Here is a 25,950-nt window from a genome sequence, read left to right as displayed (position 1 = left end):
CTGGTCCTCGGCGTGACGGGCCGAGAAGCTTTCAGAAGCCGGAGAAAGCCTCAGACGGCAGAACTCCAGTGAACCGGCTGGAGGGTGGGCCCGTGTGGACAGAAAGGGAAAGGGCCAGGGGGACACGGGGGAGGCATCGATGACACGGACCACGGTTCTCTGCAGAAGTTACTCCTCTTGGAAACAGAAGCCCGAAGGGTTAACTAGCTGGAAAGGGACGGGGGGGGGGGGGGGGTCGGAGGGGGGTGGGATTTGAATCCAGATCAAATGGCCACAGGTTCCCTACGCTTCGCTCCCCTCCTCTGCGTCTGCCCATGGCTGCAAACAGCAGGCAGGAGTCTAACGAAGTCCATGCATTTTAAAAATTCATCTTTAAACTTGTTCACTCAATTGAGTTGGATGCTTTTAAAGACAAATTTAATTATTTTGAGTTCAATAAAAGCCTTTTAATAAGATGAACATCATGATTTCAGGCCTCCCCTTTCAGGGCTATCAGTCATGCAAGGTGGGGACAGAAAGGGAGGGAGGGAAGAGGGGGCAGGGGCACAGGGAGAGGGGCACACGCACCCTGGGAAGGGGGGCGGGACGGGTCGGGGGGGGGTGGGTGGGGGAGAGGGGGCGGATATTTATTTTAAAAATGTATTCGCACATTTAAATCCATCACTTGTTCCAAATTATTTGTGAAGCTTATAATGTTTTGTTTTATTTTTAGCCGCAGTTCTTTTCCTTCGGTACAACTGTACAAAGTGTTAAAGAAAACGCGATGCCGCTTTGGCACGGGCTTCCTGTGTGTTCTGTCTCCCCTGTTGGCGCGCCCAGCCTTCCTCGCTGCGAACGTTCCGTCTATGCCTGCGACTGAGACAGGAAGCCAGACACACATGCTGAAATAATTTCAACAAATATCAACTCAAAACCAACTTGAAGCAGCCGAAAAAGGCAGGGCTGGTTGGGGCTGCGTCCCCCCCCCCCCCCCCCCAGCCTGGTGCCGAGCTGACCGCACCGGCTGCGCGACGTTCATCCAAAGCCTTCTTCCTTGAGGGTCCGTGCATTCGCCTGTCCGGCGACCCGGCAGGTGCCGGTTTCGGCCGCCTGGCACCCAAACCCCCCTCTTGGGCGAAATCACCCCAGTTTTCCTCCGGACAACGCTCGCTCTCCCTCCTCCGCGCAGGTGGAGTGCAGAGAGCCGGCCCCGCCTCCAGGGCGTGTGACTGAAACCTGGCCAATCAGAGCATGCTTTCCCTGGCCAATCAGAGCAGGGCAGAGGGGCTGCACTGATTGGCTCGGCTTGGGGCACATGATCGCCGCCAGGCCAATGGGATCCAGTTCTGGGACTTTGGCTGGCAGAATTAGAAAGGAATTTCTTCCCACTTGATTCAGAGCAGTGAGAAAAGGAGCCTGGGGAGAAGCTGGGTACCGGGAGGGGAGAATCTACTTGAAAGGGACATCAGTAAGGGGGAGCGTCCTTTGATGGTGGAGACAGACATCTTCCTAACGTCACAGCGTGCCCGTCTGGATCTGGCGGCAAATAATCTCGCCCCGCTCTCCCTGGTGCTTTTGAGTTACAAGAGTCAACGATTCCCTCTTCTGCTAAAACCAGCCTGAGTCGGGTTTGGCTCTCTTATTAGAGGAAGAATTAACAGATTCCAAGGCAGCGCTCTGCCGGGCTGTACGGGGGCCCTGCTAAGTCTCCTCCTGGACTTTGCCCACGCAGGCACCTGGTTCGCTCTCTCGCCTCCTTCCCCCCCTAACATCTCCGGGCTTGAAATCCAGCCTCCCCTCACCCTGACAGCACACTCTCCTGCCCTCACTGGACATGGTGCTGTGGTGCCAGTCTGTCTCTAGAACCAGAAGGTGGGATCCTTGAGGTCAGAGGTTGGGCCTTGTGTGCTGGCACCCCCGAGCATGCGGCTGTGCTAAAAAAAAAAAAAAAAAAAAAAAAAGTCAGATGATTGAGAGATGAGACCTCCCCAAACAAGCAGCCAATTTCAGTCAAGAACTTGGCACAGGGCTTTCACCTAGTACTAGTAGGTAATAGGCATTCTGATTTCTACCTTTATTCTGGACCGATTCAGCTCTATCTGCTTGAGCTGAAGGCAAGGTGTGGGGAGGGTCTCCTTTTCGTTTAGAACCCGAGACGCCCTTCTCAACCAGCTCACAGGCTCTGCCCTCAACCCCTTCTGCAGACGAGGTGACTGAGGGCCGGCAAGGAGAGTGACCGCTAATGAGAGGACTCAGGCCCCGGAGCCAGGCTGGGGCACACACAACACCGTGGTGTCCCTCTATCATACCAATACCGAAGAGTAGAGAGCTTTTTGGGTTTTTTTTCCTCAAAAAAAAAATTTTTTTTTTTTTTTTGTAAGATAGATGTATGCCCCAAGCTCTGCCCTGACTGTAGGGCTCTGTGCTCCAGAAGCTTACGGAACCCTGGGGTTGAGGCCCAAACAACAGTCATCCCTGGGGAGTCAACAGGTTGGGCTGATTTTTAAAAAACCTTGACCCTCTGGTGAAGGTTAAAGATGGCTCTATTTAGAGAAAGAAACACGAGTTTCTGTGATGGGCCCTGTGGGTAGCTCACTCGGACTCCCTGCGATCCCTTTTAAGGTCCTGTCTCCCCTTCCCCGGCTTCCACGTGTGGGTACCTGGGAACATCCCCTGAGGGCCGCCCCGGGGCTTGTGAAACGCCTCACCAAAGAGCCAGGAGCATCTGAGAGTCTACCTCTCATCCGGAAGCAACTTACCCCCTAGAGGTGCCCACAGGTCCCTTTGGGAGCTTTGGGATAAGGCTGAGACGGACTTTGTCCAAAACCGTCCCTACCTTGCTTTGTTTCTCCTCCTTCTCGGTCTTCTTCCCAATCCCCTTAACCGTCTCCCCTAGGAGCGCCCCTGACCCATCCCCTAGCACAAACCCATGCCTCAGGGTTTACTTCTGGAAGGGACCCACCTCAGGGAGTTTCTTTCTTGCAGACCTCATCAGAGCTTTTGACACGCTACAGAGAAGGATGATTTTCTAAGAGGGAGGAAAAGTAGCCAGTGTCTTGCCAACTCTTTCCACCCCAATTAACAAAAGCGGTGGGCTAATTTTAACCCCTTTTATTACAACCCCCTGCCTGAGCTGGTGTCTTCACTGGGCTCCCCGGAGGCTGCCTGAACTGGAACAGAGGTCCAAGAGATGGCTCAAGGGCCCACAGAAGTTCAGCAGGCTCTCCGGCACCCCAGTAAATGGGCCCTGGGACTGTTGCCGAGGGCGGTGAAGGGCGGGGGGGGGGGGGGGGGGGATGGGAGGTAATGTGACCAAAGAAGTCAGAAAGCGTCATTCCAAAGAATTGTAAAATTTATTGTATAAGTATTGCAGCTTTTCAGAAAGTCATCATTGCCACTAATGATTATTGATACACAAGAAGCGATTTCATCAGGCCTGTGAATTGGCATCCAAATACAGAGTCTCACGTGGCAGCAACGTGGGCGCCGCACCCAGCGTGCCACAGGGAATTTACATGAGTTTAACTTGAACAGACCTCGGGAAACAGGGCTGCAAAGGAGAGCGGCCTCAACGCCAAGAACGCAAGGTAAAAGCGTGCCATGAGCACACCGCCGTGGAATCGGGCAGGCAAACGAGAAGGCGTGTCCTCCTGGGCTCTATAGTACAGCAAAATTCGAAGCGCGGCTTCCAGGACAAACAAAACAAAACAAAACGACACTTGTAGTTTTCCTGATCGCTGGGATGTTTGTGGGCATGTAGGAAACAAGTTCGGAAACATACCATTCACAGCGGAGACGAGGACAGGGGACAGACTCGGTTCTGGCACTGGCCTGGTGTTCACTAGACGTGGGGGGGCGAGGGGAGTCTCAGCTCCTTGCAAAGAACACTTTGTGGGGGACACGGGGGGCTCTAAGGGCCCCTGCTAAGTCGGCCTGCGGAGACCCGGGCTTTGGGGGGGGAGGGGGAATGATCTTCCTCGGGAGGAAATGCGGTTGAGAAGCAGGGAAACGAGGACAAGAGAAAGCCCCACCCGGTCTCCCTCCAACCAGCCACTGCGGAGGACCCCAAACTTTTTACTGGCAAAAGGGGGCCTCCCGAGGGGTGCTCAGAGCCTTTTCAGCGACAAGGGCATGGCGGCCAGCATCTGGAGGGAACGAGTGCACCCCCAGAGACCAAGAGCTTAGTGCTAGCAGTTTCCAGAAACACCCCCCCCCCGGTTTTCTCGGGATGCGCCCCGACTTCGCCCGGCCTCTCTGCCGGGAGCCTCTGCAAGGGGCCTGTGCTGGGCACGAAACCCCGGGGCCCTGCGGCCCAGCAGTCCCGGGATGTGATTGCGGAGACGCGCTCTGCCCTCAAGCCCGCTGAGGTCAGGAGCCCACCCTCCTGCTTCCTCCCACACAGGCCACACCGCCAGGATCCACGCCGAGACCGGGGCCACGCCTGGGCCCGACATTGCCCAGGCAGACGAGGTCGGCGTCCGGGCTCACAACCCGCCCGGGAGTTGGCACAGGACTGGACCCAGTAGGTGACAAGAAGGAGGGGCAGGAGGGGGTCGCCTGGCTGGGCCAGGCGCCTCCACGGTGGAGGGCGGGCGGGACCGGGCACCGAGAGGGCTATGGGGGTGTTCGAGAAGCAGCCGCAGCCCTCGAGTGGAAAGGCCAGTCGCCGGGGGGGTGACGGAGACACTGCCCAGGGATGCCCCCCAACCGGTGACGAGAGGACACTGCTTCCTCAGTAAGGCACTAGGGAGACTGACTCTTCACGGAAAGGAAAGATACAGCTTAAAAAATTTTTGTTCTGTTTTGTTGTTTTTTTTTTAAATCTATAAACGTGTCCCTGTACCTTTTAGGACAAATTACACCGAGTTCTCAGCACGACTTGCGAAAAGCATCCTCTCTGAGAGAGGAGCGAAGTTTAGGCCGAGGACCCCACGGAGAGGCAGCTTTTTATCAAAGTACAAGAACCTTCTGCCAGGCTGGTCAGCAGCGAACGCCCAGAGTCCGCGTTTATCTGTTGGTCACCACGCTCTTAAAATGTGTATATAAATAGAGTTCAAATGGTCAGAACTTCAAAACTGTTCTCAGGTGTTTAAGTAATAAAAAAGTTGCTTAGAAACAAGTTATTGCCCATATGCCTTCTCTCGCGTTAGTCTGACAGTTAGCATTCTTCCAGAAGGAAAAGACAGCTCGGGGAGGAAGGGACCGGGGGACGCGGGGGGGGGGGGGTCACCCCCTGGAATGTGAACCAGTAGATCCCAAGGAGCCCCCCCCCCCCCACCGCTGGCCGGCCTGCCACTGTCACACACGTGTGCCCACTCACGCGCCCTCGCCTGCACAGGCCACCAAGGGATCCTGCCAACCCGAAATCCACTCGGCAAAATCCTGGCAAACGAGACTCGTATATGCTGGGAAAACACAGACACACGAACACGCCAAACACGACTGTTTCCACGGGGAGAGGAATGGACGTGTGGGAGAGGAGGTAAAGAATTCAATTCTGATTTGAAAACATAAAGCACAGGTTTACGCCGGTTTCCCCGTTGTCGGTGCTGTTTCTCTTCGCGTTAACCCTCTGTCGTGTCCTGGGAGACACCTGCGCGTGTCACTTTTTCTCTCTGGTGTCCCGTTTGTTGGCCTGTTCGGTGAGAACTGCTACGTAAAGAGAAAGCCAGGGATGAGGTCGAACTCCTCGGGGGCCTTTCCAATCTGCCGGTGGCCTCCACCGACCTCAGCTGAGAAGTCCTGGACCCGCCGGATCGTCCGCACGGAAAGCAGCCACCCCAACCTCTCCGGCGGGTCCCGGCAACGTGCTCCGGGAGCGGCAGCGGCAGCGGCGGCAAAGGGGGCGCCTCAGCCCCTTCCTGGGGGGAGGGGGAGGGGGCTCATGCTTAAAAAACAGGAGGAAAAACTAAGATCCTTCAGGAACAGTTTATTTTCATCTGGGGCAAGGCAAAGCCACCACCCTGGCACTGGGTGACCGATTTCCCCATCTCGTCTGCCATCCAAAGGCTGTGCCGGCCCAGAGGGGGAAATGCGTCTCCTCCGGTGGGGAATGTATGAGGCTAGACAGAAGCTTCCACTTACGCAGGAAGAGCGCCCCCTCCGGAAGCCTCCCCCAACTCCGTGCAGAGCCCGCCCTCTGCCAGACGGGCCGCTGCCAAATTCCGCCGCTTCTCCCTTAAAAGTCTCGACAGACACGATAGAAGTTTCCATCAAACAAGCACTGACATAGTTATATTAAAAAATAGTGCAAAAGCTCAACATTTATATAAATAACTCTAAACCCCTGCTTTGTAGTTTTTTTTCTTCTTCTTCTTCTTCTTTACAAGGTAATACACGCTTTCTGACCTGGCACTCAAAAATTGCCTTTTTTTTCTCTTCTAGTTCAGAAAACAACTTTTTTTTTTTTTTAATAGGCCTCTTCTAATACAAAAATACTCCTGCCCTCACAATACTTCTCTTATTTTATATATATTTATATATATAATATTGCAGATCTTTAAACAAAGGTTTTGTGCAAATAGGTCTTTAAAGTTAAGTGAAATCATCATAAACAAACGAAAGGAAATAAGCATTCACGCACGCAGCTCAACTAGGAACAGAAAAGACTAGGGTAGGTTTTTTTTTTTTTCTTTTTTCTCTTTTGCCTTCAAGACACAGCTCGACAAAGAAACGTGGTTGTTTTTTTTTTTTGTTTGTTTTGTTTTGTTTTTGCAAGCTTTCTTAGCTTGTGCATTCAGACCAGACAGAACATGTAAATATTTATACACAGAGAGAGGGGGAAAGGATGGATACGCGCCACATTTTCTGGGTGCCGCCCGGTCCTCCTCTGTCTTCTGGTTTCGGAAGTGCGGAGTGTTTTGCCTTTCTGTTTTTTTCTTTTTTTCCTATACTCACTGCTGCCCGGCCCCGGCCCCGGGATTCCTAGAGAGGGTGTCCTTTCTGTTTATCTTTCTCTTTGCTCCAGGCGGGTGAGCTCTCCAGGGGGGCGAGGTGTGCGTGGGGGAGCCGGGTCCCCTCCAGCAAGGAGGGCGGCCCGCTGCTCTGCTGGTGCTGGAACGAGGGGGACCCGGGGTAGTGCCCGATGACCTCGCTGTAGGTGGGGGGCGGCCCCTCCATGCGCCCGCCGCCCCCGTAGCACGTGGCGCTGATGCCCGAGTTACTGCTGGGGGGGCAGGGGCCGCCCAACATGGCACTGTCCATCAGGTCGCTGTCGAAGATGGTTCTGTTCGGGGGCGCGCGCACGGACTCCCGGTTCAGCTCCAGCTGCTGCTCGGGGTCTCGCAGCTGGAGGGTGCAGGGGCCCTGGTAGGGCGGGGGCTCCTCCCCGTCCGACAGCGAGATGGTGGGCGGCAGGTCGATCTCGTGCTGCAGGTACGGGTAGGTGGGCTGGAAGCGGAGGCAGCGGTCCCGCTGGGTGAAGGGGGGCACGGCCAGGCGGTCGGTGGGCCTCGGAGGAGCATAGACCTGCGGCTGGAGGGAGGAGGGGGGGGGGCGGAGCGGAGTGAGGGTCCCTCCGCGCCCCCGAAGCAGGACCCGAGGCGCGGGGCCCTGCTCTCCGGGGGACGGGACGGCAGGTGGCGGCGCCCAGCGCGCGGAGTCCGGTCGCGCGCTGACGCCGGGGGGGCCCCCCGGGGCTGGGAGCATCATTCCAGGGCTGAAATCGGGGCAACTTTTGTCCGCGCGTGTTGCAGATGCTGTGCGCCACTCCCTGCGGGTAGAGCGTTACGTCCCGGCTTGGGTGATCCCAGCAGCCGCGGACGACGACTCTTTGGAAAAGGGCAGAGGTGTGGGCCAGCGGCCACGCGGTTCGGGCCAAGGGAGGCGCCCCTGGCTTGGAAAGGGGGACCTGCTGGGAGGATGGCCTTCAGGCGTCCACAACAGCAGCCTTGGGGGACAGGCAGGGAGGGGGCGGGCGGCAGCACAGGGTCTCACCTCTGGGATTCCGTTGCCCGACACGGTGCTCTCCGAGGGCCAGAGGCATCCTTCCTGTGCGGGGAGGAGAGGGGCGGGGTCAGCAGGATGAACAGAGGGGAGAGAGCAAAGGGGCCGACTGGCTTTGACCCTGCGATCTTGCACGTGCCATCAGATGCAGCACCCGGCCACGGCTCCCCATCCGCACCCTGGGCCCTGGGCGGTTCTGGCAGTAACCAAACGGCCCTCGGTGACCACGTGAAGCGGCGAGGTCGCATGTCCGCTTGCACCCTAACACCTGGAACATACTAGAGACTCCAATGAGTCTGCGCGGGCTGAGGGCTTTCCGGGTGGGACAGTTTTGAGAGCCGTAGAGCCCCCTCGTGGCCACGTGGGTAACTGCAAGCCTCGTGGCCACCCGCCTTCTCCCGGCTGTCCCCCGAAAATTCACCCTCCACGCTCACGCTTTCCAAAACCTACATCTAATTGGCGGGCCCCTCCTTCTCAGAACTCTCCAGCAGCTTTTCCCAGGCACCTCAGCACGAACCCAAGTTCTCTTGTGAAATGGCTGGTTAAGGAAGCGGGCCTCATCCAGCCCTCCTGGCCTCGACCACCACTTGCTTGCAGGGTGACCTCGGCGAGTTACTTAACTTCTGGAACTTTCCACGGGTGGAATATGCTTGGAGTGCCTGTGGCCCTGAGTGAGTATATGGAAGTGCTGGGGGCCACGCCCACCCACCATCTAGCGCAAAGCGCATGCACCCACGGGCCTTGGCACTGGCCGCCCCACTGCGTGGTCAGGTCTGCGTACTTTCTCGAACACCCCTGTCTCAAGAGCTCAGAGCCCGGGGCCTGCTTCCGATTCCGTGTCTCCCTCTCTCTCTGCCCCTCCCTAGCTGGTACTCACGGAGCTGCTCTGTCACCAAATCGTGATCCGGTCGGTCAGCAACGGTGGAACGAGGCACCGCCTCTTGCCAAAGGGGTAAGTGCCACCTCACGAAGCCCGCAGCCTCTGCACACGGGCCCGTGGCCGCCCCCCCTCCCCCCGACCCGTGGACAGGCTGCATGGGAATGGGGGACAGCTGGCCACGTGCAGTTTCAGGTCTGGGGGAAGAGACCCAAGGGTCAGGGAAGGGGGACCCCGTACCAGGAGGCAAACCCAGCCAATGCTGGTCACATGATGCTAGACAGCCCTGAGCCTGGGGGCAGGGGGAGGGATGTCTTGTTAGAATTTTACAGCTTTCTGTAGGCGTAACTGATAGATGATATTAACTGCGCATATCCAAGGTATACAATTTGGTTAAGTTTTGGCATGTGTATATACCAGAGACCCATCACTACCATCGAAATAACATTATCACCCCAAAAGTTTCCTTGGGGGCACGTTTTCCCGAGGGGTCCCACCTAAGACATTCTCACCCACCGGCTAGGGCTGGAGCAGGAATTGGAGGGGGCGGGTAGGCCGAGGCTTGCAGTTACCGACAAGGCCACTAGGGGGCTCTATGGCTCTCAAAACCGTCCCACCAGGAAAGCACTCAGCCCGCACACAGACTCATTGGAGTCTCTCTCTAGCATGTTCCAGGTGTTAGGATGCAAGCAGACATACGACCTTGCCCCTTCATGTGGTCACCGAAGGCCGTTTTGTTACTGATATCAGTAACGTATCAGTCTCTGCCTTGGTGGCAGAAACTGCACTAAGCACTCTCCTGGGCACCTGGGCGGCTCGGTCAGTTAAGCATCCGACTCAATTTTGGCTCCGGTCCTGACCTCACAGTTCGTGAGTTCGAGCCCCGCATCAAACTGTCAGTGCGGAGCCTGCTTGGGATTCTGTCTCCCTATCTCTCTGCCCGCAACCCCCGCCCTCCCCGCGGTCTCTCAAAAGTAAATAAATAAAGCACTATCTCATTTCTCCCGACAAACCTACAAGGCAGGCTGAGGTTGGCTAGCCGAGCTGAGTAGGCCTAGCTGGTGAAAGGCAGTGCTAGGATCCAAACCCTGACCTGCCTGCCTCCAGAGCCACCCGGGCCCAGGCTGGTCCTGGCGGGCTCCGCAGCCCCCCGTCGGGCCACTGGCACAGTCCATACGTGCCAGGAAGCAGATGGGGACATCTACCTGCTCCTCAGTAGGGTCAGGAGTCCCGGGGCGTGATGCACGCAGCCAAGGATGAAATGTGACCCAGATAAACTCCTGCCTAAAACCCTCCTACGAGTCCCTCTGTCCCAGGCTCTGCGTGACGTGGCCGCCCAGGACCTCTGCCCACCGCTCCCCCGACTCCCAGCCCTAGCACAGGGAGTATCTACCCGGCTGCACGGTGGCACCACCCAGGAAGCTTAAGACAACACCTGTCGCTGCCCCAGGAGCCCCACCACAGGCTCCCAAATCACCCACCAGCCTCATCACCTGACTGCCTCCAGCTTGTGCACCTCGGAGTCATTTCCTCCTCCAGGGAGCCTCCCAGGAACCACCCACCACCCCCCTCCCCCCGCTCCACTGCCTCCCTGGCTCCCATAGCAACTCAGCCCCTCTAGCAGCCTGGCCCATTTGTATAGCGATCGAATGTCCAGCTGGCTGCACTGGCCCCGATCAGAAGCCTTGTGCCCACAGAAGCCATGTGGGAGGCAGGAGACCCACGCCAGGGCTGATCTGGGGACAAAGAGAACAAAGGGTTGCCCCATCCAAAGCCCTGGCTGAGCCCTAGTCTGAATGCATCCCTGCCCCACGCTGAGCGGGCCCCGTGCACAAACCGTCTTCCGGGGGTGGGGGCTACGGGTGAAGTGACCATCGCTGCTCAAGTTACATAAACTTTGTGGGAACAATGAAGGCCGCTAAGGAGAGGAATTCAAAGCGGGGAATGTTTGTCCAAAGTGGTGTCTGAAAGCAAAGTTCAGAGACCTGGGAGCAGCTCAGAAATGAAAACAGGACGCTTCCTGGGTGGGGCCTGGCTGCACCTGTCCACCTGCTCAAATGCGCCCGGGTGGGACGGTACCTGCCTTCACAGGTAACATTCCCCTCACCTGCCAACCCCAGCGCAAGACCCTTCAGACCCACAGTCGGTGCCACCGTGGTGGCTGGATCATCACTGTTACCATTATGCGCTAGACCCTGGCTTGCCTGGGAGCAGCACCAGACAAGGAAGTGACATTCTGGGGCCACAGGCTTACCTAAATGTGGGCCTCATTCAAGCGAATGAAACGGGCTCACCCTGAAAAGGACCCGAGGCAGGACAGCCATGCCAGGGGCAGGGCCAGCCCCAGGCTGACAGTGGCCAGGTTTGGGCCCCTGTGGGAGGTCACGGGGCCCTGAGACTCCTCTGACTCGCCCTGTCTGGCGGGGGGTCCCCAAGGGAGCTGCCACACTCAGTTCAGGCCTAATGAAGCTCTGTGTTTACCCCGCCAGGCAGCCCCAGGGGTCCATGCAGGTGGCTGGGTAGATGGCGGTGGCGACTCTCCTTTGGCTTCGGGTGTCCAGGAACCGGGGCCCGAATCTTCACCTCTGTCTGGGCACAAAGTCCCAGGTGCTACCCACAGGGCGGTCTCCCCGCCCCCGGTGGCAGCAGGGATCCCTCCCACCGGAACCTGTGTCATTTCCCCAGCTCTCTGGGCAAACGTCATCCTCCCCGTGACTGTACCTATGGGGCAGGCAGCAGAAAGGCTAGCTCCACCCGTCTGAGGGAGACTGAGGCTCAGAGGGGCCCAGGTGGCCCACCCTAGGCACCCCCCCCCCCCCAGCTAGTGCCTTCTCGTTTGTTCCAAGTGCCCTCCCTTGCCCCAGCATCCGAGGGAGGACAAACGGGCCTGGGCTCTTCAAACTGCCACTTACAGGCTGAGAGGCTTCAGGCAAATGCTCCCACCTCTGCGGGCCCCAGGTTCCCCCCCAACGGAGTGGGGTTTCCAGGCTGCGGCGGGCGGGAAAGCACCGGGCACAGGGGAGGCAGGTGCGTGCTCGCCACAGTGCAGCTGGCAACGCCGTCACTCGGGCAACAGTCACAGCAAACAGACACAGGTGAGCCCGGGCCTTAGCCGCAGAGGATTCCTTCAGAGCAGCAGCCCGGGTGCCCCCCCCCCCCGCCCCAGACACGCCGAGCCTCACGTCTGGGGCAGGCTGTGTTCCCGTCAGAGGGACCAAGGGGGTGGATCTCCTTGCCCCGGCTACCTGTGGACGTGCTGCGGCGGCAGCCGGATGCAGGAGATGCCTGACCCTGCCGGGGACAGGCCTGCCAGCCGCCCCTGGCTCAGCCCCACCGCCAACCGCAGGCGCCCCCCAGAACCGGGAGGCCGGGTTGTTCCATGGCTGTCCTCACGGGCTCAGAGACGTGCTCGGGCGCATAGCCCCGGGCCACCCACGTGCCACCTTCTCCCTGCAAATCCCAGCCTGTCCATCAGGCCTGGCCGCCCGCTCCTGCCCAGGTTGTGAAATCACACATCGCACGCACGGGGACAGACATACTTGGGGATGAACCCGGCAGCCCCTGCGGCCCGCCTGCTGAAGAGTGGCCAGCGGGCAGGGCACAGTTGAGCCCCGCAGGTGCAGGGGGCCAGGCGCCCTGGACGCTCAGAGCCGCAGAAGGGCCAAGTTCCGGGCCCGCGGGCCCCCCCCACGTCGTGGAGTCGAAGGGATACTGGTGGGGCTTCCAGAATGCCCCGTGACGCTCGTAATCCTAACGTCACGTCAAAACGCCGTATTCTGTGTACGGCCGGGACCCCTCCAGAGCAGCGTTCGTCCTCGCCTTCCGGGACCATCGTCACTCTCCTCCTTCAGAGCTCGGCCTAAGAGGCTCGTCCTGACTCTCCTGGCCAAACACACCACGCTGGGATCCTCGGGGACAGTCACTCTGGCTTCCTTCCGAGCGCCCCTCAGTATCATCTGATTTAGGTGTCCCTCTCTGTGTGGATCCAGCCACCAGGCAGCAACCACAGGGGGCTTGTCCACAGCCATTCCCTCCCCCGCCCCTCCCCCCGCCCCCGCCAGCGTCTGGGAGGTTCTAGGCCCTCTGCTCCGTAGGCGTCTGTGCGGTGAATGCATGAATGGGTGGGTGGGTGATGGAGTGGACGGGAGTGTCTGGGCCGTCCTGGCCAGCAGCGCCCCAGCCGTGATTCGGCGCTGAAACCCGACTCCTCTGCGGAGCAGCGTGAGCCCCGCTCACGGTAAACGGCAGCCCCGTTTCAGGAATCGGGACTGGTGCGAGGGCGCACGGCCAGGACCAGTGGAGCTGGGAAGGCCCTTTCCAGGGTGACCTGTTGTCCCCAAGACACCGAGCCCCCTGCCCAGACGCCTGCAGGGTATAGAAGAGAGGGAAGGGCCGCCTCCCTTCTGTCTGGGCTAAGGCGGCAGGACCGCGGGCACCTTCCCCACCAGCCCGTCCCTTCCGGCCTTGGCCTGTACCCCGAACACCCTCCTCCATCGCCTGCCCAGCAGTGTCCCCTGTGGCCGCCGACTGCCTCCCTCCCGTTCCTGTGAGCGCACCGCGAGGTGGGACGCCAGACACTTACCGAGGAGAGGGCGTCTTCTCTCCTCCTGCCCTGGCCGTGCCGGCCGATGAAGGAGCGCGCAGACAGCTTGTAGTGGCTCAGCAGGCACGTGATCACCACCACCATCACCATCACCACCACCACGATGATGGTGATCTCAACGAACTCCAGTTCTGCTGCAGGACCAAGGGAGACACGTGAGCCCACGGGGACCCCGACGCCGGACCAGCCCTTCCGAGGGGACCCGACGCCGGCCCGGGGCTGGGGGCCCAGCTCTTCCGAGGGGACCCCGACGCCGGCCCAGCCCTGCTGAGGGGACCCCGACGCCAGCCCGGGGCTGGATCCCCTTCTGGGGGGACCCTTATGCCGGCCCAACCCTTCGGAGGGGACTCTGATGCAGGCCCGGGGCTGGGGATCCAGCCCTTCTGAGGAGACCCCTATGCCGGCCCCGCCCTTCCGAGGGGACCCCCATGCCAGCCTGGGGCTCTGGGCCCAACCCTTCCAAGGGGACCCCGATCCAGCCCTTCCAAGGGGACCCCGATGCAGGCCCAGCCCTTCAGAGGGGACCCCGATGCAGGCCAGGGGCTGGGGATCCAGCCCTTCCGAGGGGACCCCGACGCCGGCCCAGCCCTTCTGAGGGGACCCCGACGCTGGGGGTCCAGCCTTTCCGAGGGGACCCCTATGCCGGCCCAACCCTTCCGAGGGGACCCCGATGCTAGCCTGGGGCTCGGGACCCAGCCCTTCTGAGCATTCACTCACCTCCCTGCAACACCCCAACACTCACACACACACCCTCCCCACTGCACACTCACGCGCACACATACACACGTGCGCACACACACAGGCACGTCTATCACAAGCACACCCCACCCTGGACGGGACAGGGATGTGGGAGGAGACCCGACCCCCCGGCCCCCCCAGCTCTCGGGAAAGAGGCCTCAGAAAAACCACATTCAGTGTGGCTGCAGACACTGCAGTTCTCGTTCCTTTTCTCTCTCTCTCTCTTTTCTTTCGGTGTTGTTTTGTTTTTCCCCTCGAAGGCGGAAAAACCCTCAAGTACTGGAAAAGGAAGGAGGTTATTTTGATCCTGCCAGAGCCGGGGCGGTTTCTGCTGACTCAAGCGGGTCCGAGTCGAGGCGGCTCGGCAGCTGGCCGTGCTGGGTGCAAGCAGAGCCCCCGGCAACGGGCGGGACGCCAGCGCCGGTCGAGCCGGGGACCCGGGTGGTGACACGGCAGGCGAGGGACAGCTCGGGGGCCCAGCTGGGCCGGCCTCCTCCAGCCCACGGCCGCCCACCGGGGGGCAGAGCACCCCGACGCCCGGCGCTAACAAGCGATTCGCCGAGGGCTCCCCAGGGCACAGGTTCAAGCTCAGGGCCACTGACTCAGCTCTCCCACCTCCGAGACAAACTGACGCTGGAGGCGTGGGAGCGGGTGGCAGGTGGGAAGCGGGAAGCAACAGGCAGCAGGAGGTGCGCCGGGTCAAGGGCTCTGGGCCCACCCTGACTCCAGCCCTGCGGAGGCCACTCCTTCCTGCCTCAGTTTCCCTGCGGCTTCCAGCAGGAAAGCGATGCGTCCTAGGTGGGAACGTTACCGTTTGCAGAACACTGGGCGCTTCTCCACACAGAACCCCAGCCCCCAACACCCTCTCCAAAGCCCTGGCCACCCCCTTCCTCCCACGCAGGCTCTCCAGGACACCCCCCTTCTCATGCTGCCTTACAGGGGTGCCCAGCTGCGCCTCCAATGCCTGCTGCCGTTACTAAGTCGAGGGAGCCTGCCCACCAGGGGACATGTGACAATTTCTGGGCACATCAGTGGCTGTCGCAATTGGGTGGGGGCCCCCTACATTGCATGGGGATGCCCCTCGACAAGGAAGGACGGGTCCACGCTTGGGCCGTGGCTCTGGTTCCCAGGCGGGGCTGCGTCCCATCGTGCCCTGGAGGGCCCAGGAGGGAGGACGAGCTGGCCAGGGACTTCAGGGAGACTGTCCTGAGTGCCCAGAAGGCTGGGGCCCTGCCCGGCAGATTAGGCAAGCCTGGAACCGGCGGAGGGTCACCCTCACTTTCCTGCTGGGATCCAGCAACCGTGGCCACACCTCCTGCCTCCCCAGACAGGCTGGTCAGGCCTCGGCAGCCTGTTCTGACTCCCTAAGGGCAGGGTCCTGTCTGTGAGGGCCCAGGATAAAGCCGCCCATTCAGGGAACATACAGGCTTGCTTTGTGCAACCCCCACGCCCTCCTTCCTCAGAGGGGCCTACAATTCCCCTCCCCCAGCCCGGTGCACTCTTCACCCTCGCTGGGACCACAGCGGTGGGTTCCCCTCTGCCCCCTCCCCCTGCCGTCTCCTGGGGCCCTGCCCACGCTGGCCCGAAGGAAGGGACGCGTGCCTCCGGTCTGCCTTCGTCCCAGGCCCTGGCCCTCCTCCTGGCGTTTTCCAGGCCCCAGAACGTTAAGGTGAGACAGCTTCTGAGGCAGGGTGGCCAGGGGACAGTGCATGAAGAGCTGGCAGGCCTGTGGGCGTGAACAAGCCCTCCACAGCTCTCCTGACCCCGCCAGTCTGGGCCAAAAGGGCAGGAGAACATAGTTCTGGAGGCTGGGGTCCAGAGTGAGACAATCAGCCCCAGAAATGAGCACGTGAGCACCCTAGGCCTTTGCTGTCTCCCTGGGCCGCGACCCCAGTACGGCCGGGACCCAGGAAATCCACACGGGTGAGGAGAGGGAAAAACTCTCAGAAAAAAGAGAAGCCGTGACCGATTACATTCTGGAAGCCAAAGGCCTGGGTCTAGGCTCAGAAGAGGAGAGAGACTCCTAAGGGTTCCTAAGCTCTGTTACAGGTCCGTCAGGGTCCCTAGGCACCAGTGCGACCCTGGACCTCACCTAGGATTCCATCCCAGCCCCCCGACGTAAAAGGAGGCTAAGGGCACCTGGGGGCAGCACTGTGCACGGACAATGTGCTCAGCACTCGGGGAGCCGCTCCCTCAGGATTAACGGGGGGCTCCCCACCGCCTCGGTAGAGCGAAACAAGGTATGCCCACAAGCCGGCAAAGAGAGGGTTAAGCAGGGCCGCGCTGGGTATTCCAGGCCAGGCCCAGGCCCGGCGGCACGAGCGGGTGGGGGCACTCGGGGGTCCAGAAGAGGACCCGGCCGGCAGCTGGTCCGCACCAACCCCTAAGGCAGAGCACCAACCGCTCGGCCGAGAGCTCTGGCCTTGGCAGTCCTCACGCTTCCACTCGGGGGCCTCCTTCCAGGAGGCACCGCCTTCAGGGGACAGAGCCCGCTTCTCCAGGAAACGCACCAGGACAGCACCTGCTGGAGAGGCGGCAAACTGGAGACCACGTGCATCAACAGCCTCCCCCTCCCCCCTCCCGGCAAAGGAACAGCTGCGCCCTCTGCTTGGCCCCAAGCACCGCTCTGGGTGACATCACCTGCCGGGCCCCGGGGCTCGGGGGGGGTGGGGTGGCCTGGGCTCCGGCACCCCGACTTCCCTCTTCCGCGCGCAGGCAGGCATGGTGACTGGAGCGTGGGCCCGCTCCCCCTAGTCGGGCACTACTCCTTGGAACCCCAGCCGCCCCAGAGGCCGGCGCCCGGGGCAGGCCGGCCCAGTGTGGTCACACCTCTGCTCTCCCCGGAACCCAGAAACCATCTGTGAAGCTGCCCGGCCTTCGGCTGGCAGCACATTCAAGAGGCTTGAAAGCACTGGGCAGACCGAAGCCTGCAGGGCGGGCAAGCTGGGGATTTCCGGCCCCGAGAGAAGCCCAAGTCACCGACCTGCCGTGGATGTCGGGGACAGGGCCACAGCGATCCTGCCTCGTTTCCTCAATCTGACAGCCCTCCCCTTCAGCGGGGCCGCAGGCCAAGTGCCCAGCTTGGTGCACGCAGGGGCAGGTCCTACCCCTGCCCACCCCCTTCCCTGGCTTTCAAGGCTCCCGTGACCACAGGACCCACAGCCAGAGGCTGCGCGCGGACAAGGGCGGACGGACCGGAGCGGGAGGAGTGGGCGGGTGGGTCGATAGCCCCGGGTCACCAAGGTCACTGCAGCCGTTATCATGACCCCAACAGCCGCAACATCCACAAGGAGCCCACCTCCCCTAGGTCTGTGAGGCGGGAGCCATCGCCACCGGCACTTCGCAGATGGGGACGCTGAGGCCCAGGGTGAAGGTGCACCGAGAAAGAGCAGGGCTGGGTCTGCAACCCAGAGCCTCCCTGAGAGTCCTGTTCTAAGAAGTTCTTGCAGCTTTCCCGAAGTACTCCTTAGTTTCCCCTCCCCACGTCCGGAGCACCTGGTCCTGCCTCCCTGTATATCTGCCAGCTACACGCTGTGGGACCCCGGCCACGCAGGCCTCTGTGGAGTCCCCGTTACGACCCAGCATGGGGGAGATGACGCAAGAAATGTAAGAGCTCAGCGGACTCCGCCGTCCCCACGTCCCAATTCCTGACACCCTCATTCAGGCTGATGCCCTAGAAACGCCGAGGTGCGCCTGGTTGGGGGGTGCCCCAGGGTTGGGGGTTTGGAGCAAGGTCGATCCGAATTGCTCACCCCGGCTGGCAGCTGGATGCAAGGCCATGAGGGACGGGCAGACACTCGTCCCGCTTCTGCGCCGAGGGCACAGCTCCAACAGGAGCCTTCGGGAGGGATCCCTCATCTCGTTCCGGGCGTCAGGTCCGCTCACCGTGGGGAGGGCGGGGGAGCGGCTGTGCCATTTCTCTCCCTAATTTCCCCCTTGGGGTGGGTGATGGATGCCGTAGGCTCTCGGGGGTGGCCAAGCCCATCTTCGGCATGCAAAGTAAGGTCACTCTAATTTAATTTAGCGTCTTCTTTCCTGGTGAATAATTTCAAATTAACAGGCTCGTCTGCCTCATCGGAGCGGCCTGACCCTCCCTTTTGTCTTCTCCTCCAGAGACAGACACAGTCACTTTGAGATGTGTGCACGCCCATCTCTGGTCCTTTCCCAGCTGGCCCGACAGTAGAGAGAGGTGGCGTGTGCCCAGGGCCCCCCAAAATGCCAGGCACGGCCCACACGCTCAGAAGCATCGCCTTACCGAATCCTCACCGTCCTTCTGTGCAGCAGATACGAACATGCCCACCGCCCCCTGCACCTGCTCTACGGACGAGGAAGAGGGGGCTGATGGAGGGGATGGCTGGCCAAAGACCACACCACCCACAGACCCAGGGCCATTCCTTCCTCCCGGCTGTGCGGTCCACGCAGCCGGTATTCGTGGTGGGTGGCACCCGCCTCCCGCCCACGGTGGAGGGAAATCACAGGACGGTCAGGAAGGTCATCCCAGGCACTCTGGGGGAGCTCTGGGCACCTCTCAGGGCACTGCGGAGAGATACGAACGGCGACCGTCCCTCTGCTGTGGAGCACGGAGGGCCAGCCAGGACAGGACCTCCCTCTCTGAATTCCCACAACAGCCCTGGGGGTGCAGCATGGGCCCAGAGAGCAGTCCTGAATCCAGGCCAACCCCGCTTCCCCTCTTCCCTGCGGTGGGGCCCTGGCAACCCGGGGAAGCCAGGAAGGACGCTCTCTCTCTCTCTCTCTCTCTCGGAATACGGCTTTTAAATGAAAATTAAATAAAACCGTGGCTTAAAAAGGAAGCCAACTATATTAAGGCAGTTATCAAACTCTCAACCAGATGCGTGATATGGAAAGAACACCCAGAATTATTTTTGTGACGCAGGGATAGTATCGCATTAAACAGGACCTGGCAGGTTTTCGACGTGATGCGAAATCCGTGGTTTCCACTGGTGACCACGCGGCAGGTGCTGCTGACGGCTCCGTGCTTTGGAGCCCGTGTTCCTGATCGGGTGGGTGAAGGTAAAGATGCAACGAGTTCTTCTGCATCCGAGCTCAGAGCCCCCTGTTCTTGGGGACGGAGCCTCGATCGGAACCAAGCTCAGGAGCCCGGGTTCCAACCCCCGTTCAGCCGGTTCCCAGCTGTCAATGGGGGTGCGGGCCGGTGCAGAACTGTGCTAATACGCGCTATTGGCTATACGCGGGTATATACGTGTTCAGTAGGACGACGCACCTCCCCGGTGCAGGTAAGCGAGGGTGACCGTCACCACCCGTTCGGTTAATCACCGGGGTTGGCCGTTGGGTACCGGAGCTCATTCTGTCTTTCCTGGGCTGGAGTCCACCCGGCTCCCGCCAGCCCACGGGAGGTTTCCAGACCAGACGACCCCCCACGGCCACCCCCCCCCCCTCTTGTGTCTGCTCCCAGCGGAGGGGGCAGCTGGTTTGCTTCCTGGTTAACAAGCAGCCCGTGCAGGCGGCCCTGTCTGGCCTCCCGGCCGCACACCAAGGAATTAGGAATTGGCCCTGTCTGAAATTTATGAAAATCTAATCTTGTTAGACCTGCCTGGATGAGACCCACTGGGGCGGGCTTCATTGTCATTCAGCGGAGCCCCAGCCTGCCTGGGGTTCCAGCCACTTCATTACTGCCCCCCCTCCCCCCCCCCCACCCCCTCCCTGCATTTGAATAAGAACCCGGCTCCCTCCCCACCTAGAATGTCAAATAGAATTGAACCAGACGTCAAAGGAATAACTTTCTGATCACTCCTGGTGCCATTTCAAACACCCCCCAACGGCACATTTATTTCTTAGGGCAAGACCATTTATAGGGGGAAGGGGGAATGAATCTGTCTTTCTTTTGAGGCTTGAGAGGTGGGCAGCAAATCTAGGCCAGTATTCTCATTTTTAAAAACAGACCGAACCGCTTACCAAGCGCTCACTCAGTGCCAAGCACACAGCTGGGCGACTGGCACCCGTTACCTGAACACGTAGCCCTGAGATACCGTCTGGCGTTGTCTGGGTAGCCTCAAGGAAGAAGCCACAGGCTGGGTGGCGAGGGGGCGGGGACTGAGCCTCTCCGCACCGCTGGTCACGGTAAGATCCCAGGGTACAGGTTAAGGACACGTTTGGCCCCAAGGCTCCCTTCGAATCGTAGCTTTGCCGCTTACCATGACCCTGGCCAGGCAAACGACTCCGTGTCCGCATCTAGGGAAAAAAAGAGGGGTAACCGCACCCCTCTTCACACGGTTGTGGCTACGAGCCGCACCGGCTAACTTGGGAGCCAACATTTCCAGGAGGGATGCCCTGGAACCAAGGCGTACAGGCTCTGGACATCGCCTGCCCGCCCTCCTCACACAGACCTGGGCTGGCGCTGTCCGAATCCGCAGCAGCTGGCCACGGCTTCCCTCAGCGGGTCCCCACTGCCAGCGCCGTAGCTCACGGACGGGATACATCGGGAGCGCTTCTGGACAGCGAAACTAACAAGCTCTCAAAACACGCAAGTATGCCCGCTTGACCTTGCAAATCAACTTCTGGGCCTTTCTCTCCACATGTTCTTTCTCCTGGGACTCTCTCCCACTCGCCCACAGTGCTCTAACCACGTGTTCCGTAAAAGGGCCAAGCACAAGCCCCACCTCAGGGCCTTTGCACATGCCCTTATTTCTGCCTGGAATGATCGTCCCCCAAGTACACGTGCTTGCTCCCCTCCTTCCGGTCTCTGTGGCAATGCCCCTTCCTCAAGAAGCATCCCCGAGCACCGTGCCTGGAACAGGGCTCTGCCCCAAGCCCGAGGACCCTATGCCCCGTGCCGGCTTTCCTCTTCACTGAAGCACTACTCCGGAGTGCTAACGTGACCTGTCTAACCATTTATTCCCTGCCTCTCCCTAGTAGAATGCCCGTGTCGCCAAAGGTGACTTTTTGCTTATCGTGCGTCCCCCGCACCTGGACCAGCACCTTCCCCTGACAGCACACGCACAAAACATGCTGCATAAATGGCCACATTTCTTCTCGCGTGTGCAGATGAGGGTCCAGAGGGGGCACTGCTGGTTTGCACCGAAGGGCTCGAATCCCCAGGAGCCACTTACACGTCCCCCAGAGGGGCCGACACAACCCAAGAAGCCACAGCACTGGCACCAAAGACACCCCGAAGACAGAAAGAGAAGCCACCAGATAGGACGAGTCTGTTTTTGTTTAGAAGAAAACAAACGTGTGTGTGTGTGTGTGTGTGTGTGTGTGTGTGTATTTTTTAAGTGAATCTCAGGATGCACACCTATGTCTGTGGGTGACTGTGTCTGCACAGACCAGGGACCAGCGGGCCACCTGCAACACCAAACTTCTAGGCAGAAGTCAGTGAGTAACAGCTGCGGGGTGGGGGGGGGGGGGGGGGGGGAGAGGATGCCCAGTAGGGAAGCGTGTGCAGGTGTGCGTGTGCCTGTGACCGAAAGGGAGAGAGACAGGAGAGAAGAGAGAGAGGGAGAGAGAAAGAGAGAGAGAGTCAGCCAGGCAGATGAGGGAAGGCTAGAAATGACCTCCAGGCAGAGGGGAAGGCAGGTGCCCCACCACCTCTCTTGTCCTGTTTGTTCCACAGCAGTTTGGATGCCGAGAGGACACGACACCCTCCTTCGTGGATTGGACACACTCCATGCTGTGCGTGTGTCTCCTTCTAACTGCTAAGACGCCCTGTCCTAGCGCATGAAGGGTCACTCTGGCTAGTGGGTAAAACGCCTTTTACACCCTGGGGGTAGCAGGGTGCGGAGGCTCATTCGCTTCTGGGGCTTCACCCACGCGTCCTGAGGTCACCTTCGGGGGTGGCCTCGGAGAGGCTGCAGCTGCCCCGTAGGTGAGCTCAGGGCTGGAAGCGTGAGTGGGACCAGCACCGCAAGCTGAGGCCCCAGGGACAGCACAGCCTGGGGACCCAACGCCCCTTCCCTCGGGAAAGACAAAAGCCGAGCCTTCTCTCTCTCTTGCTATTATCCAAATGGAAAGAACTAATGAGATTTTTTTTTCTTTCTATTGTTACTGACATCGAACTTCTTTAAACACCCGCTGTCAGCAAAATATCAATCACCGTTGGAGAGTTATTGGCAGCACGGAGTAAATTCATGGTGAAGAGAACCGTTCCCGCCAATGGTCACGTTGGAGGTGCCACGGAAAGTTCTTTAAAATAAATCACAGGCATTTCGTTAATTGAGGAGAACAGGGAACAAATGGGGAGTGGGTCGCATGGGTGAACCTGTCGGCCGGTGGCAGGGCTGATGGCCATCACCTTCTGGGAGGGCATTTTGGTGCCTGGGTGGCTCAATCGGTTAAGCGTCCTGCTTCGGCTCAGGTCATGATCTGGCGGTTCGGTTCGTGAGTTTGAGCCCCGCATCGGGCTCTCTGCTCTCAGCACAGCTGAATCCTCTGTTTCCTTCTCTCTCTGCCCCTCCCCCGCTCGTCCCCCCCCGCCCCCCGATTTCAAAATAAATAAATAAAAACTTAAAACAATCAGAAGCCATCCAAATCCCCCTAAAGAAAGCCTGGCGCATGACATCACGCTGTCCAATGGGGCCGCTCAAAAGGTACCTACGACTACCCCGGGTTTCATCACCGACATTTTGAGCTGGGTCGGTCTCTAATGTGGGGGTCCTCCTGGGTGTCACAGCATGCTAGCGGCTTCCCTAGCCTAGACCCACTGGATGCCAGGAGCACCCTCGCCCCTAAGTCGTGACAGCTAAAAATGTCTCCAGACATGGCCCAGTGCCCCCTCGGGGGGCAGAATCGGCCCCCGCTGACAACTACTGGTCGAGGCCTGATGTTGGACGGATGTTAGCCATTATTCTCGAGCAGAAAGAATGAAAACTTGGAACAGCAGAGACACTGTGGACCCCTCTTCACGGCAAAACAGGGTAATCGTCACATGGTTAGCACGACTACTTCTGGAAGAGGGGGCCTATGCCTCTTACTTTCTGTGTTTCTATGCTGTCTGCGTTTTTACGGCAAACCTTGGTAACTTTAATTCTTGAAACCTTTACGGAAACAATTCGGGCACGTGCGTGTGCTTGTGTGTGTGTTTCCGAGTGCGGCCGACAAGGCCACTCGTGCTTGTCCTGGCCACTCGGGAGGCCCCTGTGCTCCTCGAAAACCGCAGATGTTTCTCCGATTTACCGGTTTTCAAGAGCCTGGTGTTTCCCGACAGGAGCTGGGACGGCAGCCCCCGGGGGGCGGGGGGCGGCGTGAGCCCAGGCTCCCTTTCCAAGCCTCTTGGACCACAAGCGCCACTCTGGAACGGCAGCCACAATGCGAGCCGTATTAAGCCACTTGTCCACGCTCTTCAGTCACTGTGACGAGGGCCTCGTGCTGGAGAGCCTCCGAGGATCCATCCGACGCGGCCTCGGGGCTGCCCCGGGCGGCCCCCTCCTTGCAGGACTGAGGGGGGCCCAGCTATTGTGGGGCTCACCCAGGGCCAGGGCAGGGACACAGCCTGATGGCCAAGGTCAAGCCGAGCCCTGGCTGCCCCAGAGCGATGGGCTATGATGTCAAGTCCAGGCCACCGTCATGTGGGACTCCAGGCTCCAAGGGACAGAGTGCCCCCCCCCCGTTTCTCCCTAGTGTCTGGGCCCCCACGGGTGCTCAGGCAGCAAGACGACTAGCAGCCAAGCGCCAAGGAGCCAGGCAGGGGCTCCAGGTGTCGACCCAGATGCATCACACACGTCTCCGGGCTCTTTCCTCCACCTTCCGACCTCACCGGCACGTGGGACCTCACCGGCGGAACCGACCTGAGGACTGAATCCCCCGGAAACACGGCTCCTGGGGCGTCAGGCTCAGAGCAGACCCTGCAGGGGACAGGGCCGCAGAGCCCACAGGTGTCGGCAGCTTTCCCAAATCCTCTGTTTGGATCAGACGGGGCGGGGAGGCCTCAGGCTCCGGACTGAATGACCGTGCCCCCCACCCCTTCGCCCATGCTGAAGCCTTAACTCCCAGTGTGGCTGTATTTGGAGAGGAGTCTCTAAGGAAGTAAGGAAGGTTGAAGGAAGTCAGAAGGGTGGGGCCTCGAGCTTATAGGATCGGTGTCCGTATAAGGACAGACACCGGGGGGCACGTGGGTGGCTCAAGGGGCTCAGGTCACAACCTCACGGTTTGTGGGTTCGAGCCCCGCGTCGGGCTCTGTGCTGACAGCTCGGAGCCTGGAGCCTGCTTCGGATTCTGGGTCCCCCTCTCTCTCTCTGTCTCTCTGCCCCTCCCCCACTCATGCTCTGTCTCTCCCGGTCTCAGCAATAAATAAACATTAAAAAAAAAAATTAAAACACAAAAAAAGAAGAGGTGTAAGAAAGCTCACTTTTTCTGCACCCACACATCGAGGAGGCCATATGATGGCTCGGGGAAGGTGGCCGTCTACCAGCCAGGAAGAGAGAGCTCCCCCCAGAAACTGAATCTGCCGGCACCTTGAACTTGGACTTCCAGCCTCCAGAACTGAAAGAAAATAAATTTCTCTTCCTCAAGCCTCCAGGCTGCGGTGTTTCCCAGCTGACTATGATACCTGGCCCAGGGAGAGCAGCTGCGTGGAAGGAATTCAGCCCCCGGTTGTGAAGGGCACGACCCTGGGAGACACAGATGCACCCCACCACTTCCTGTGCACCTGCTATGTGCCCAGCCCGGCCACAGAGCTGAGGCTTTCCAGGGCAGTGAGTCACCTGAAACCCTACCCTGATTTGTCCCTTCTGTGGCAGAACGAGTCAAATCTGTGCTCCCGGAAACCTGGCCGGGTTTGTTCATGGGACGGGCGAACGACGATCGGAAATCTAAGGCCCTTCGAACCGCGAGCAGACGCCAGCACGTCCTCTGTGGTCTCCCTGAACCTTCCCCGCAGCTCTCCGGGATGGCCCTGGTCCTGCGTCCCCATTTTAGGGACACGGAATCCGAGGCTGGGAGATACAGAACAACACGGCCAGGTCACACAGGTGTAGGCAGCAGGGCCTGGGACATGGGGGCCTGGTGTCCGAACCACGGTTCTCGCGCCAGAGAGGACAGGAAGCTCAGCAAACGAGCCACATCAACAACCGCCCACCCCCCACCCCGAAAGCCCCGACGGCTAACTCGCCACGAGCCTCCGCTCAGCTCTGAGAAGGAACGGTGAGGCGGCAGAGACCGGAGTAGGTCACACAAGTGCCGCCTTGCCAGTCGCTGGAAGGATCCCTTGCGACGAAGCATTCCTCGCGGCCAGACTGTCTTACAGCCTCGTGGGGAGGCTCCAGGAAACAAGGCTGGACACACGGACAAGGGGCCACGCACGGACCCCCAGGCTGGGCAAGGCCCGGGACTGGGGGAGCACAGGTGGGGAGAGTGGCATCCTGGCTGGAGCAACCCCACCCATGCCCTCAGCCCGTGGGAGAGCGAATGGCCCCTCTCCGCTTCTGAGGGTCCTGGAGTCTGGGGGTGTCTGTGTATCTGTCTCCCATCTACAATCATCTGGGTGCTTGTGTCTGAGTATTTGTCTGTATTTCTGGGTGTTTTCTGTGCATGTGTGTGTGTGTGTGTGTGAGAGAGAGAGAGAGAGACTGTCTGGGGTCTAAATCTGCCAAATCTTTCCCTATGACTCTGCACGAGCGCTTCCTCTTTTCAGGTGACAGTCAAAACAAAGTCCCAGCGGGCAGTTACGAGCCTCCCAGACACCAGCCGCCTCCTCCGCTCCCCACCCCGTAGGCAAGGCTATTCCAGCCCTTAGTATCGTTGCCTTTTGAAACAGCATCTTCCAGAAGCAGAAACTCCCAACGGCTGGCAAGACCCAGGTTCTAACCAACTGTTCTCGGAAGGAAGGAGAGGCCCA

General features: G+C 59.8%; 1 protein-coding gene and 1 long non-coding RNA gene across 2 annotated transcripts in view; one reads left to right on the top strand and one right to left on the bottom strand.

Annotated features, from left to right (window-relative positions):
* Nucleotides 1-682: 682 nt before the first annotated feature.
* Nucleotides 683-5,099, top strand: LOC115509930. The gene is made up of 2 exons (XR_004343345.1): nt 683-4,501; nt 4,830-5,099. It is a non-coding gene; the product is annotated as an uncharacterized LOC115509930 (long non-coding RNA).
* Nucleotides 5,100-6,276: 1,177 nt separating this feature from the next.
* The window catches only part of PMEPA1 (prostate transmembrane protein, androgen induced 1), a 52,712-nt gene continuing 33,038 nt past the window's right edge, over nt 6,277-25,950 (bottom strand). The window contains exons 2-4 of the mRNA XM_030309332.1: nt 13,383-13,537; nt 7,915-7,968; nt 6,277-7,452 (exon numbers count right to left, since the gene is read on the bottom strand). Coding sequence (XP_030165192.1) covers nt 6,904-7,452; nt 7,915-7,968; nt 13,383-13,537 — 758 coding nt within the window. The 3' untranslated portion in view covers nt 6,277-6,903. The remainder of the gene's footprint in view (nt 7,453-7,914; nt 7,969-13,382; nt 13,538-25,950) is intronic.

Source organism: Lynx canadensis, chromosome A3 (genome assembly GCF_007474595.2).
Source record: "Lynx canadensis isolate LIC74 chromosome A3, mLynCan4.pri.v2, whole genome shotgun sequence".
In the NCBI taxonomy this organism is placed as follows: domain Eukaryota; kingdom Metazoa; phylum Chordata; class Mammalia; order Carnivora; family Felidae; genus Lynx; species Lynx canadensis.
The sequence above is the reverse complement of the archived record's forward strand: the minus strand, read 5'-3'. Positions and strand labels throughout refer to the sequence as shown.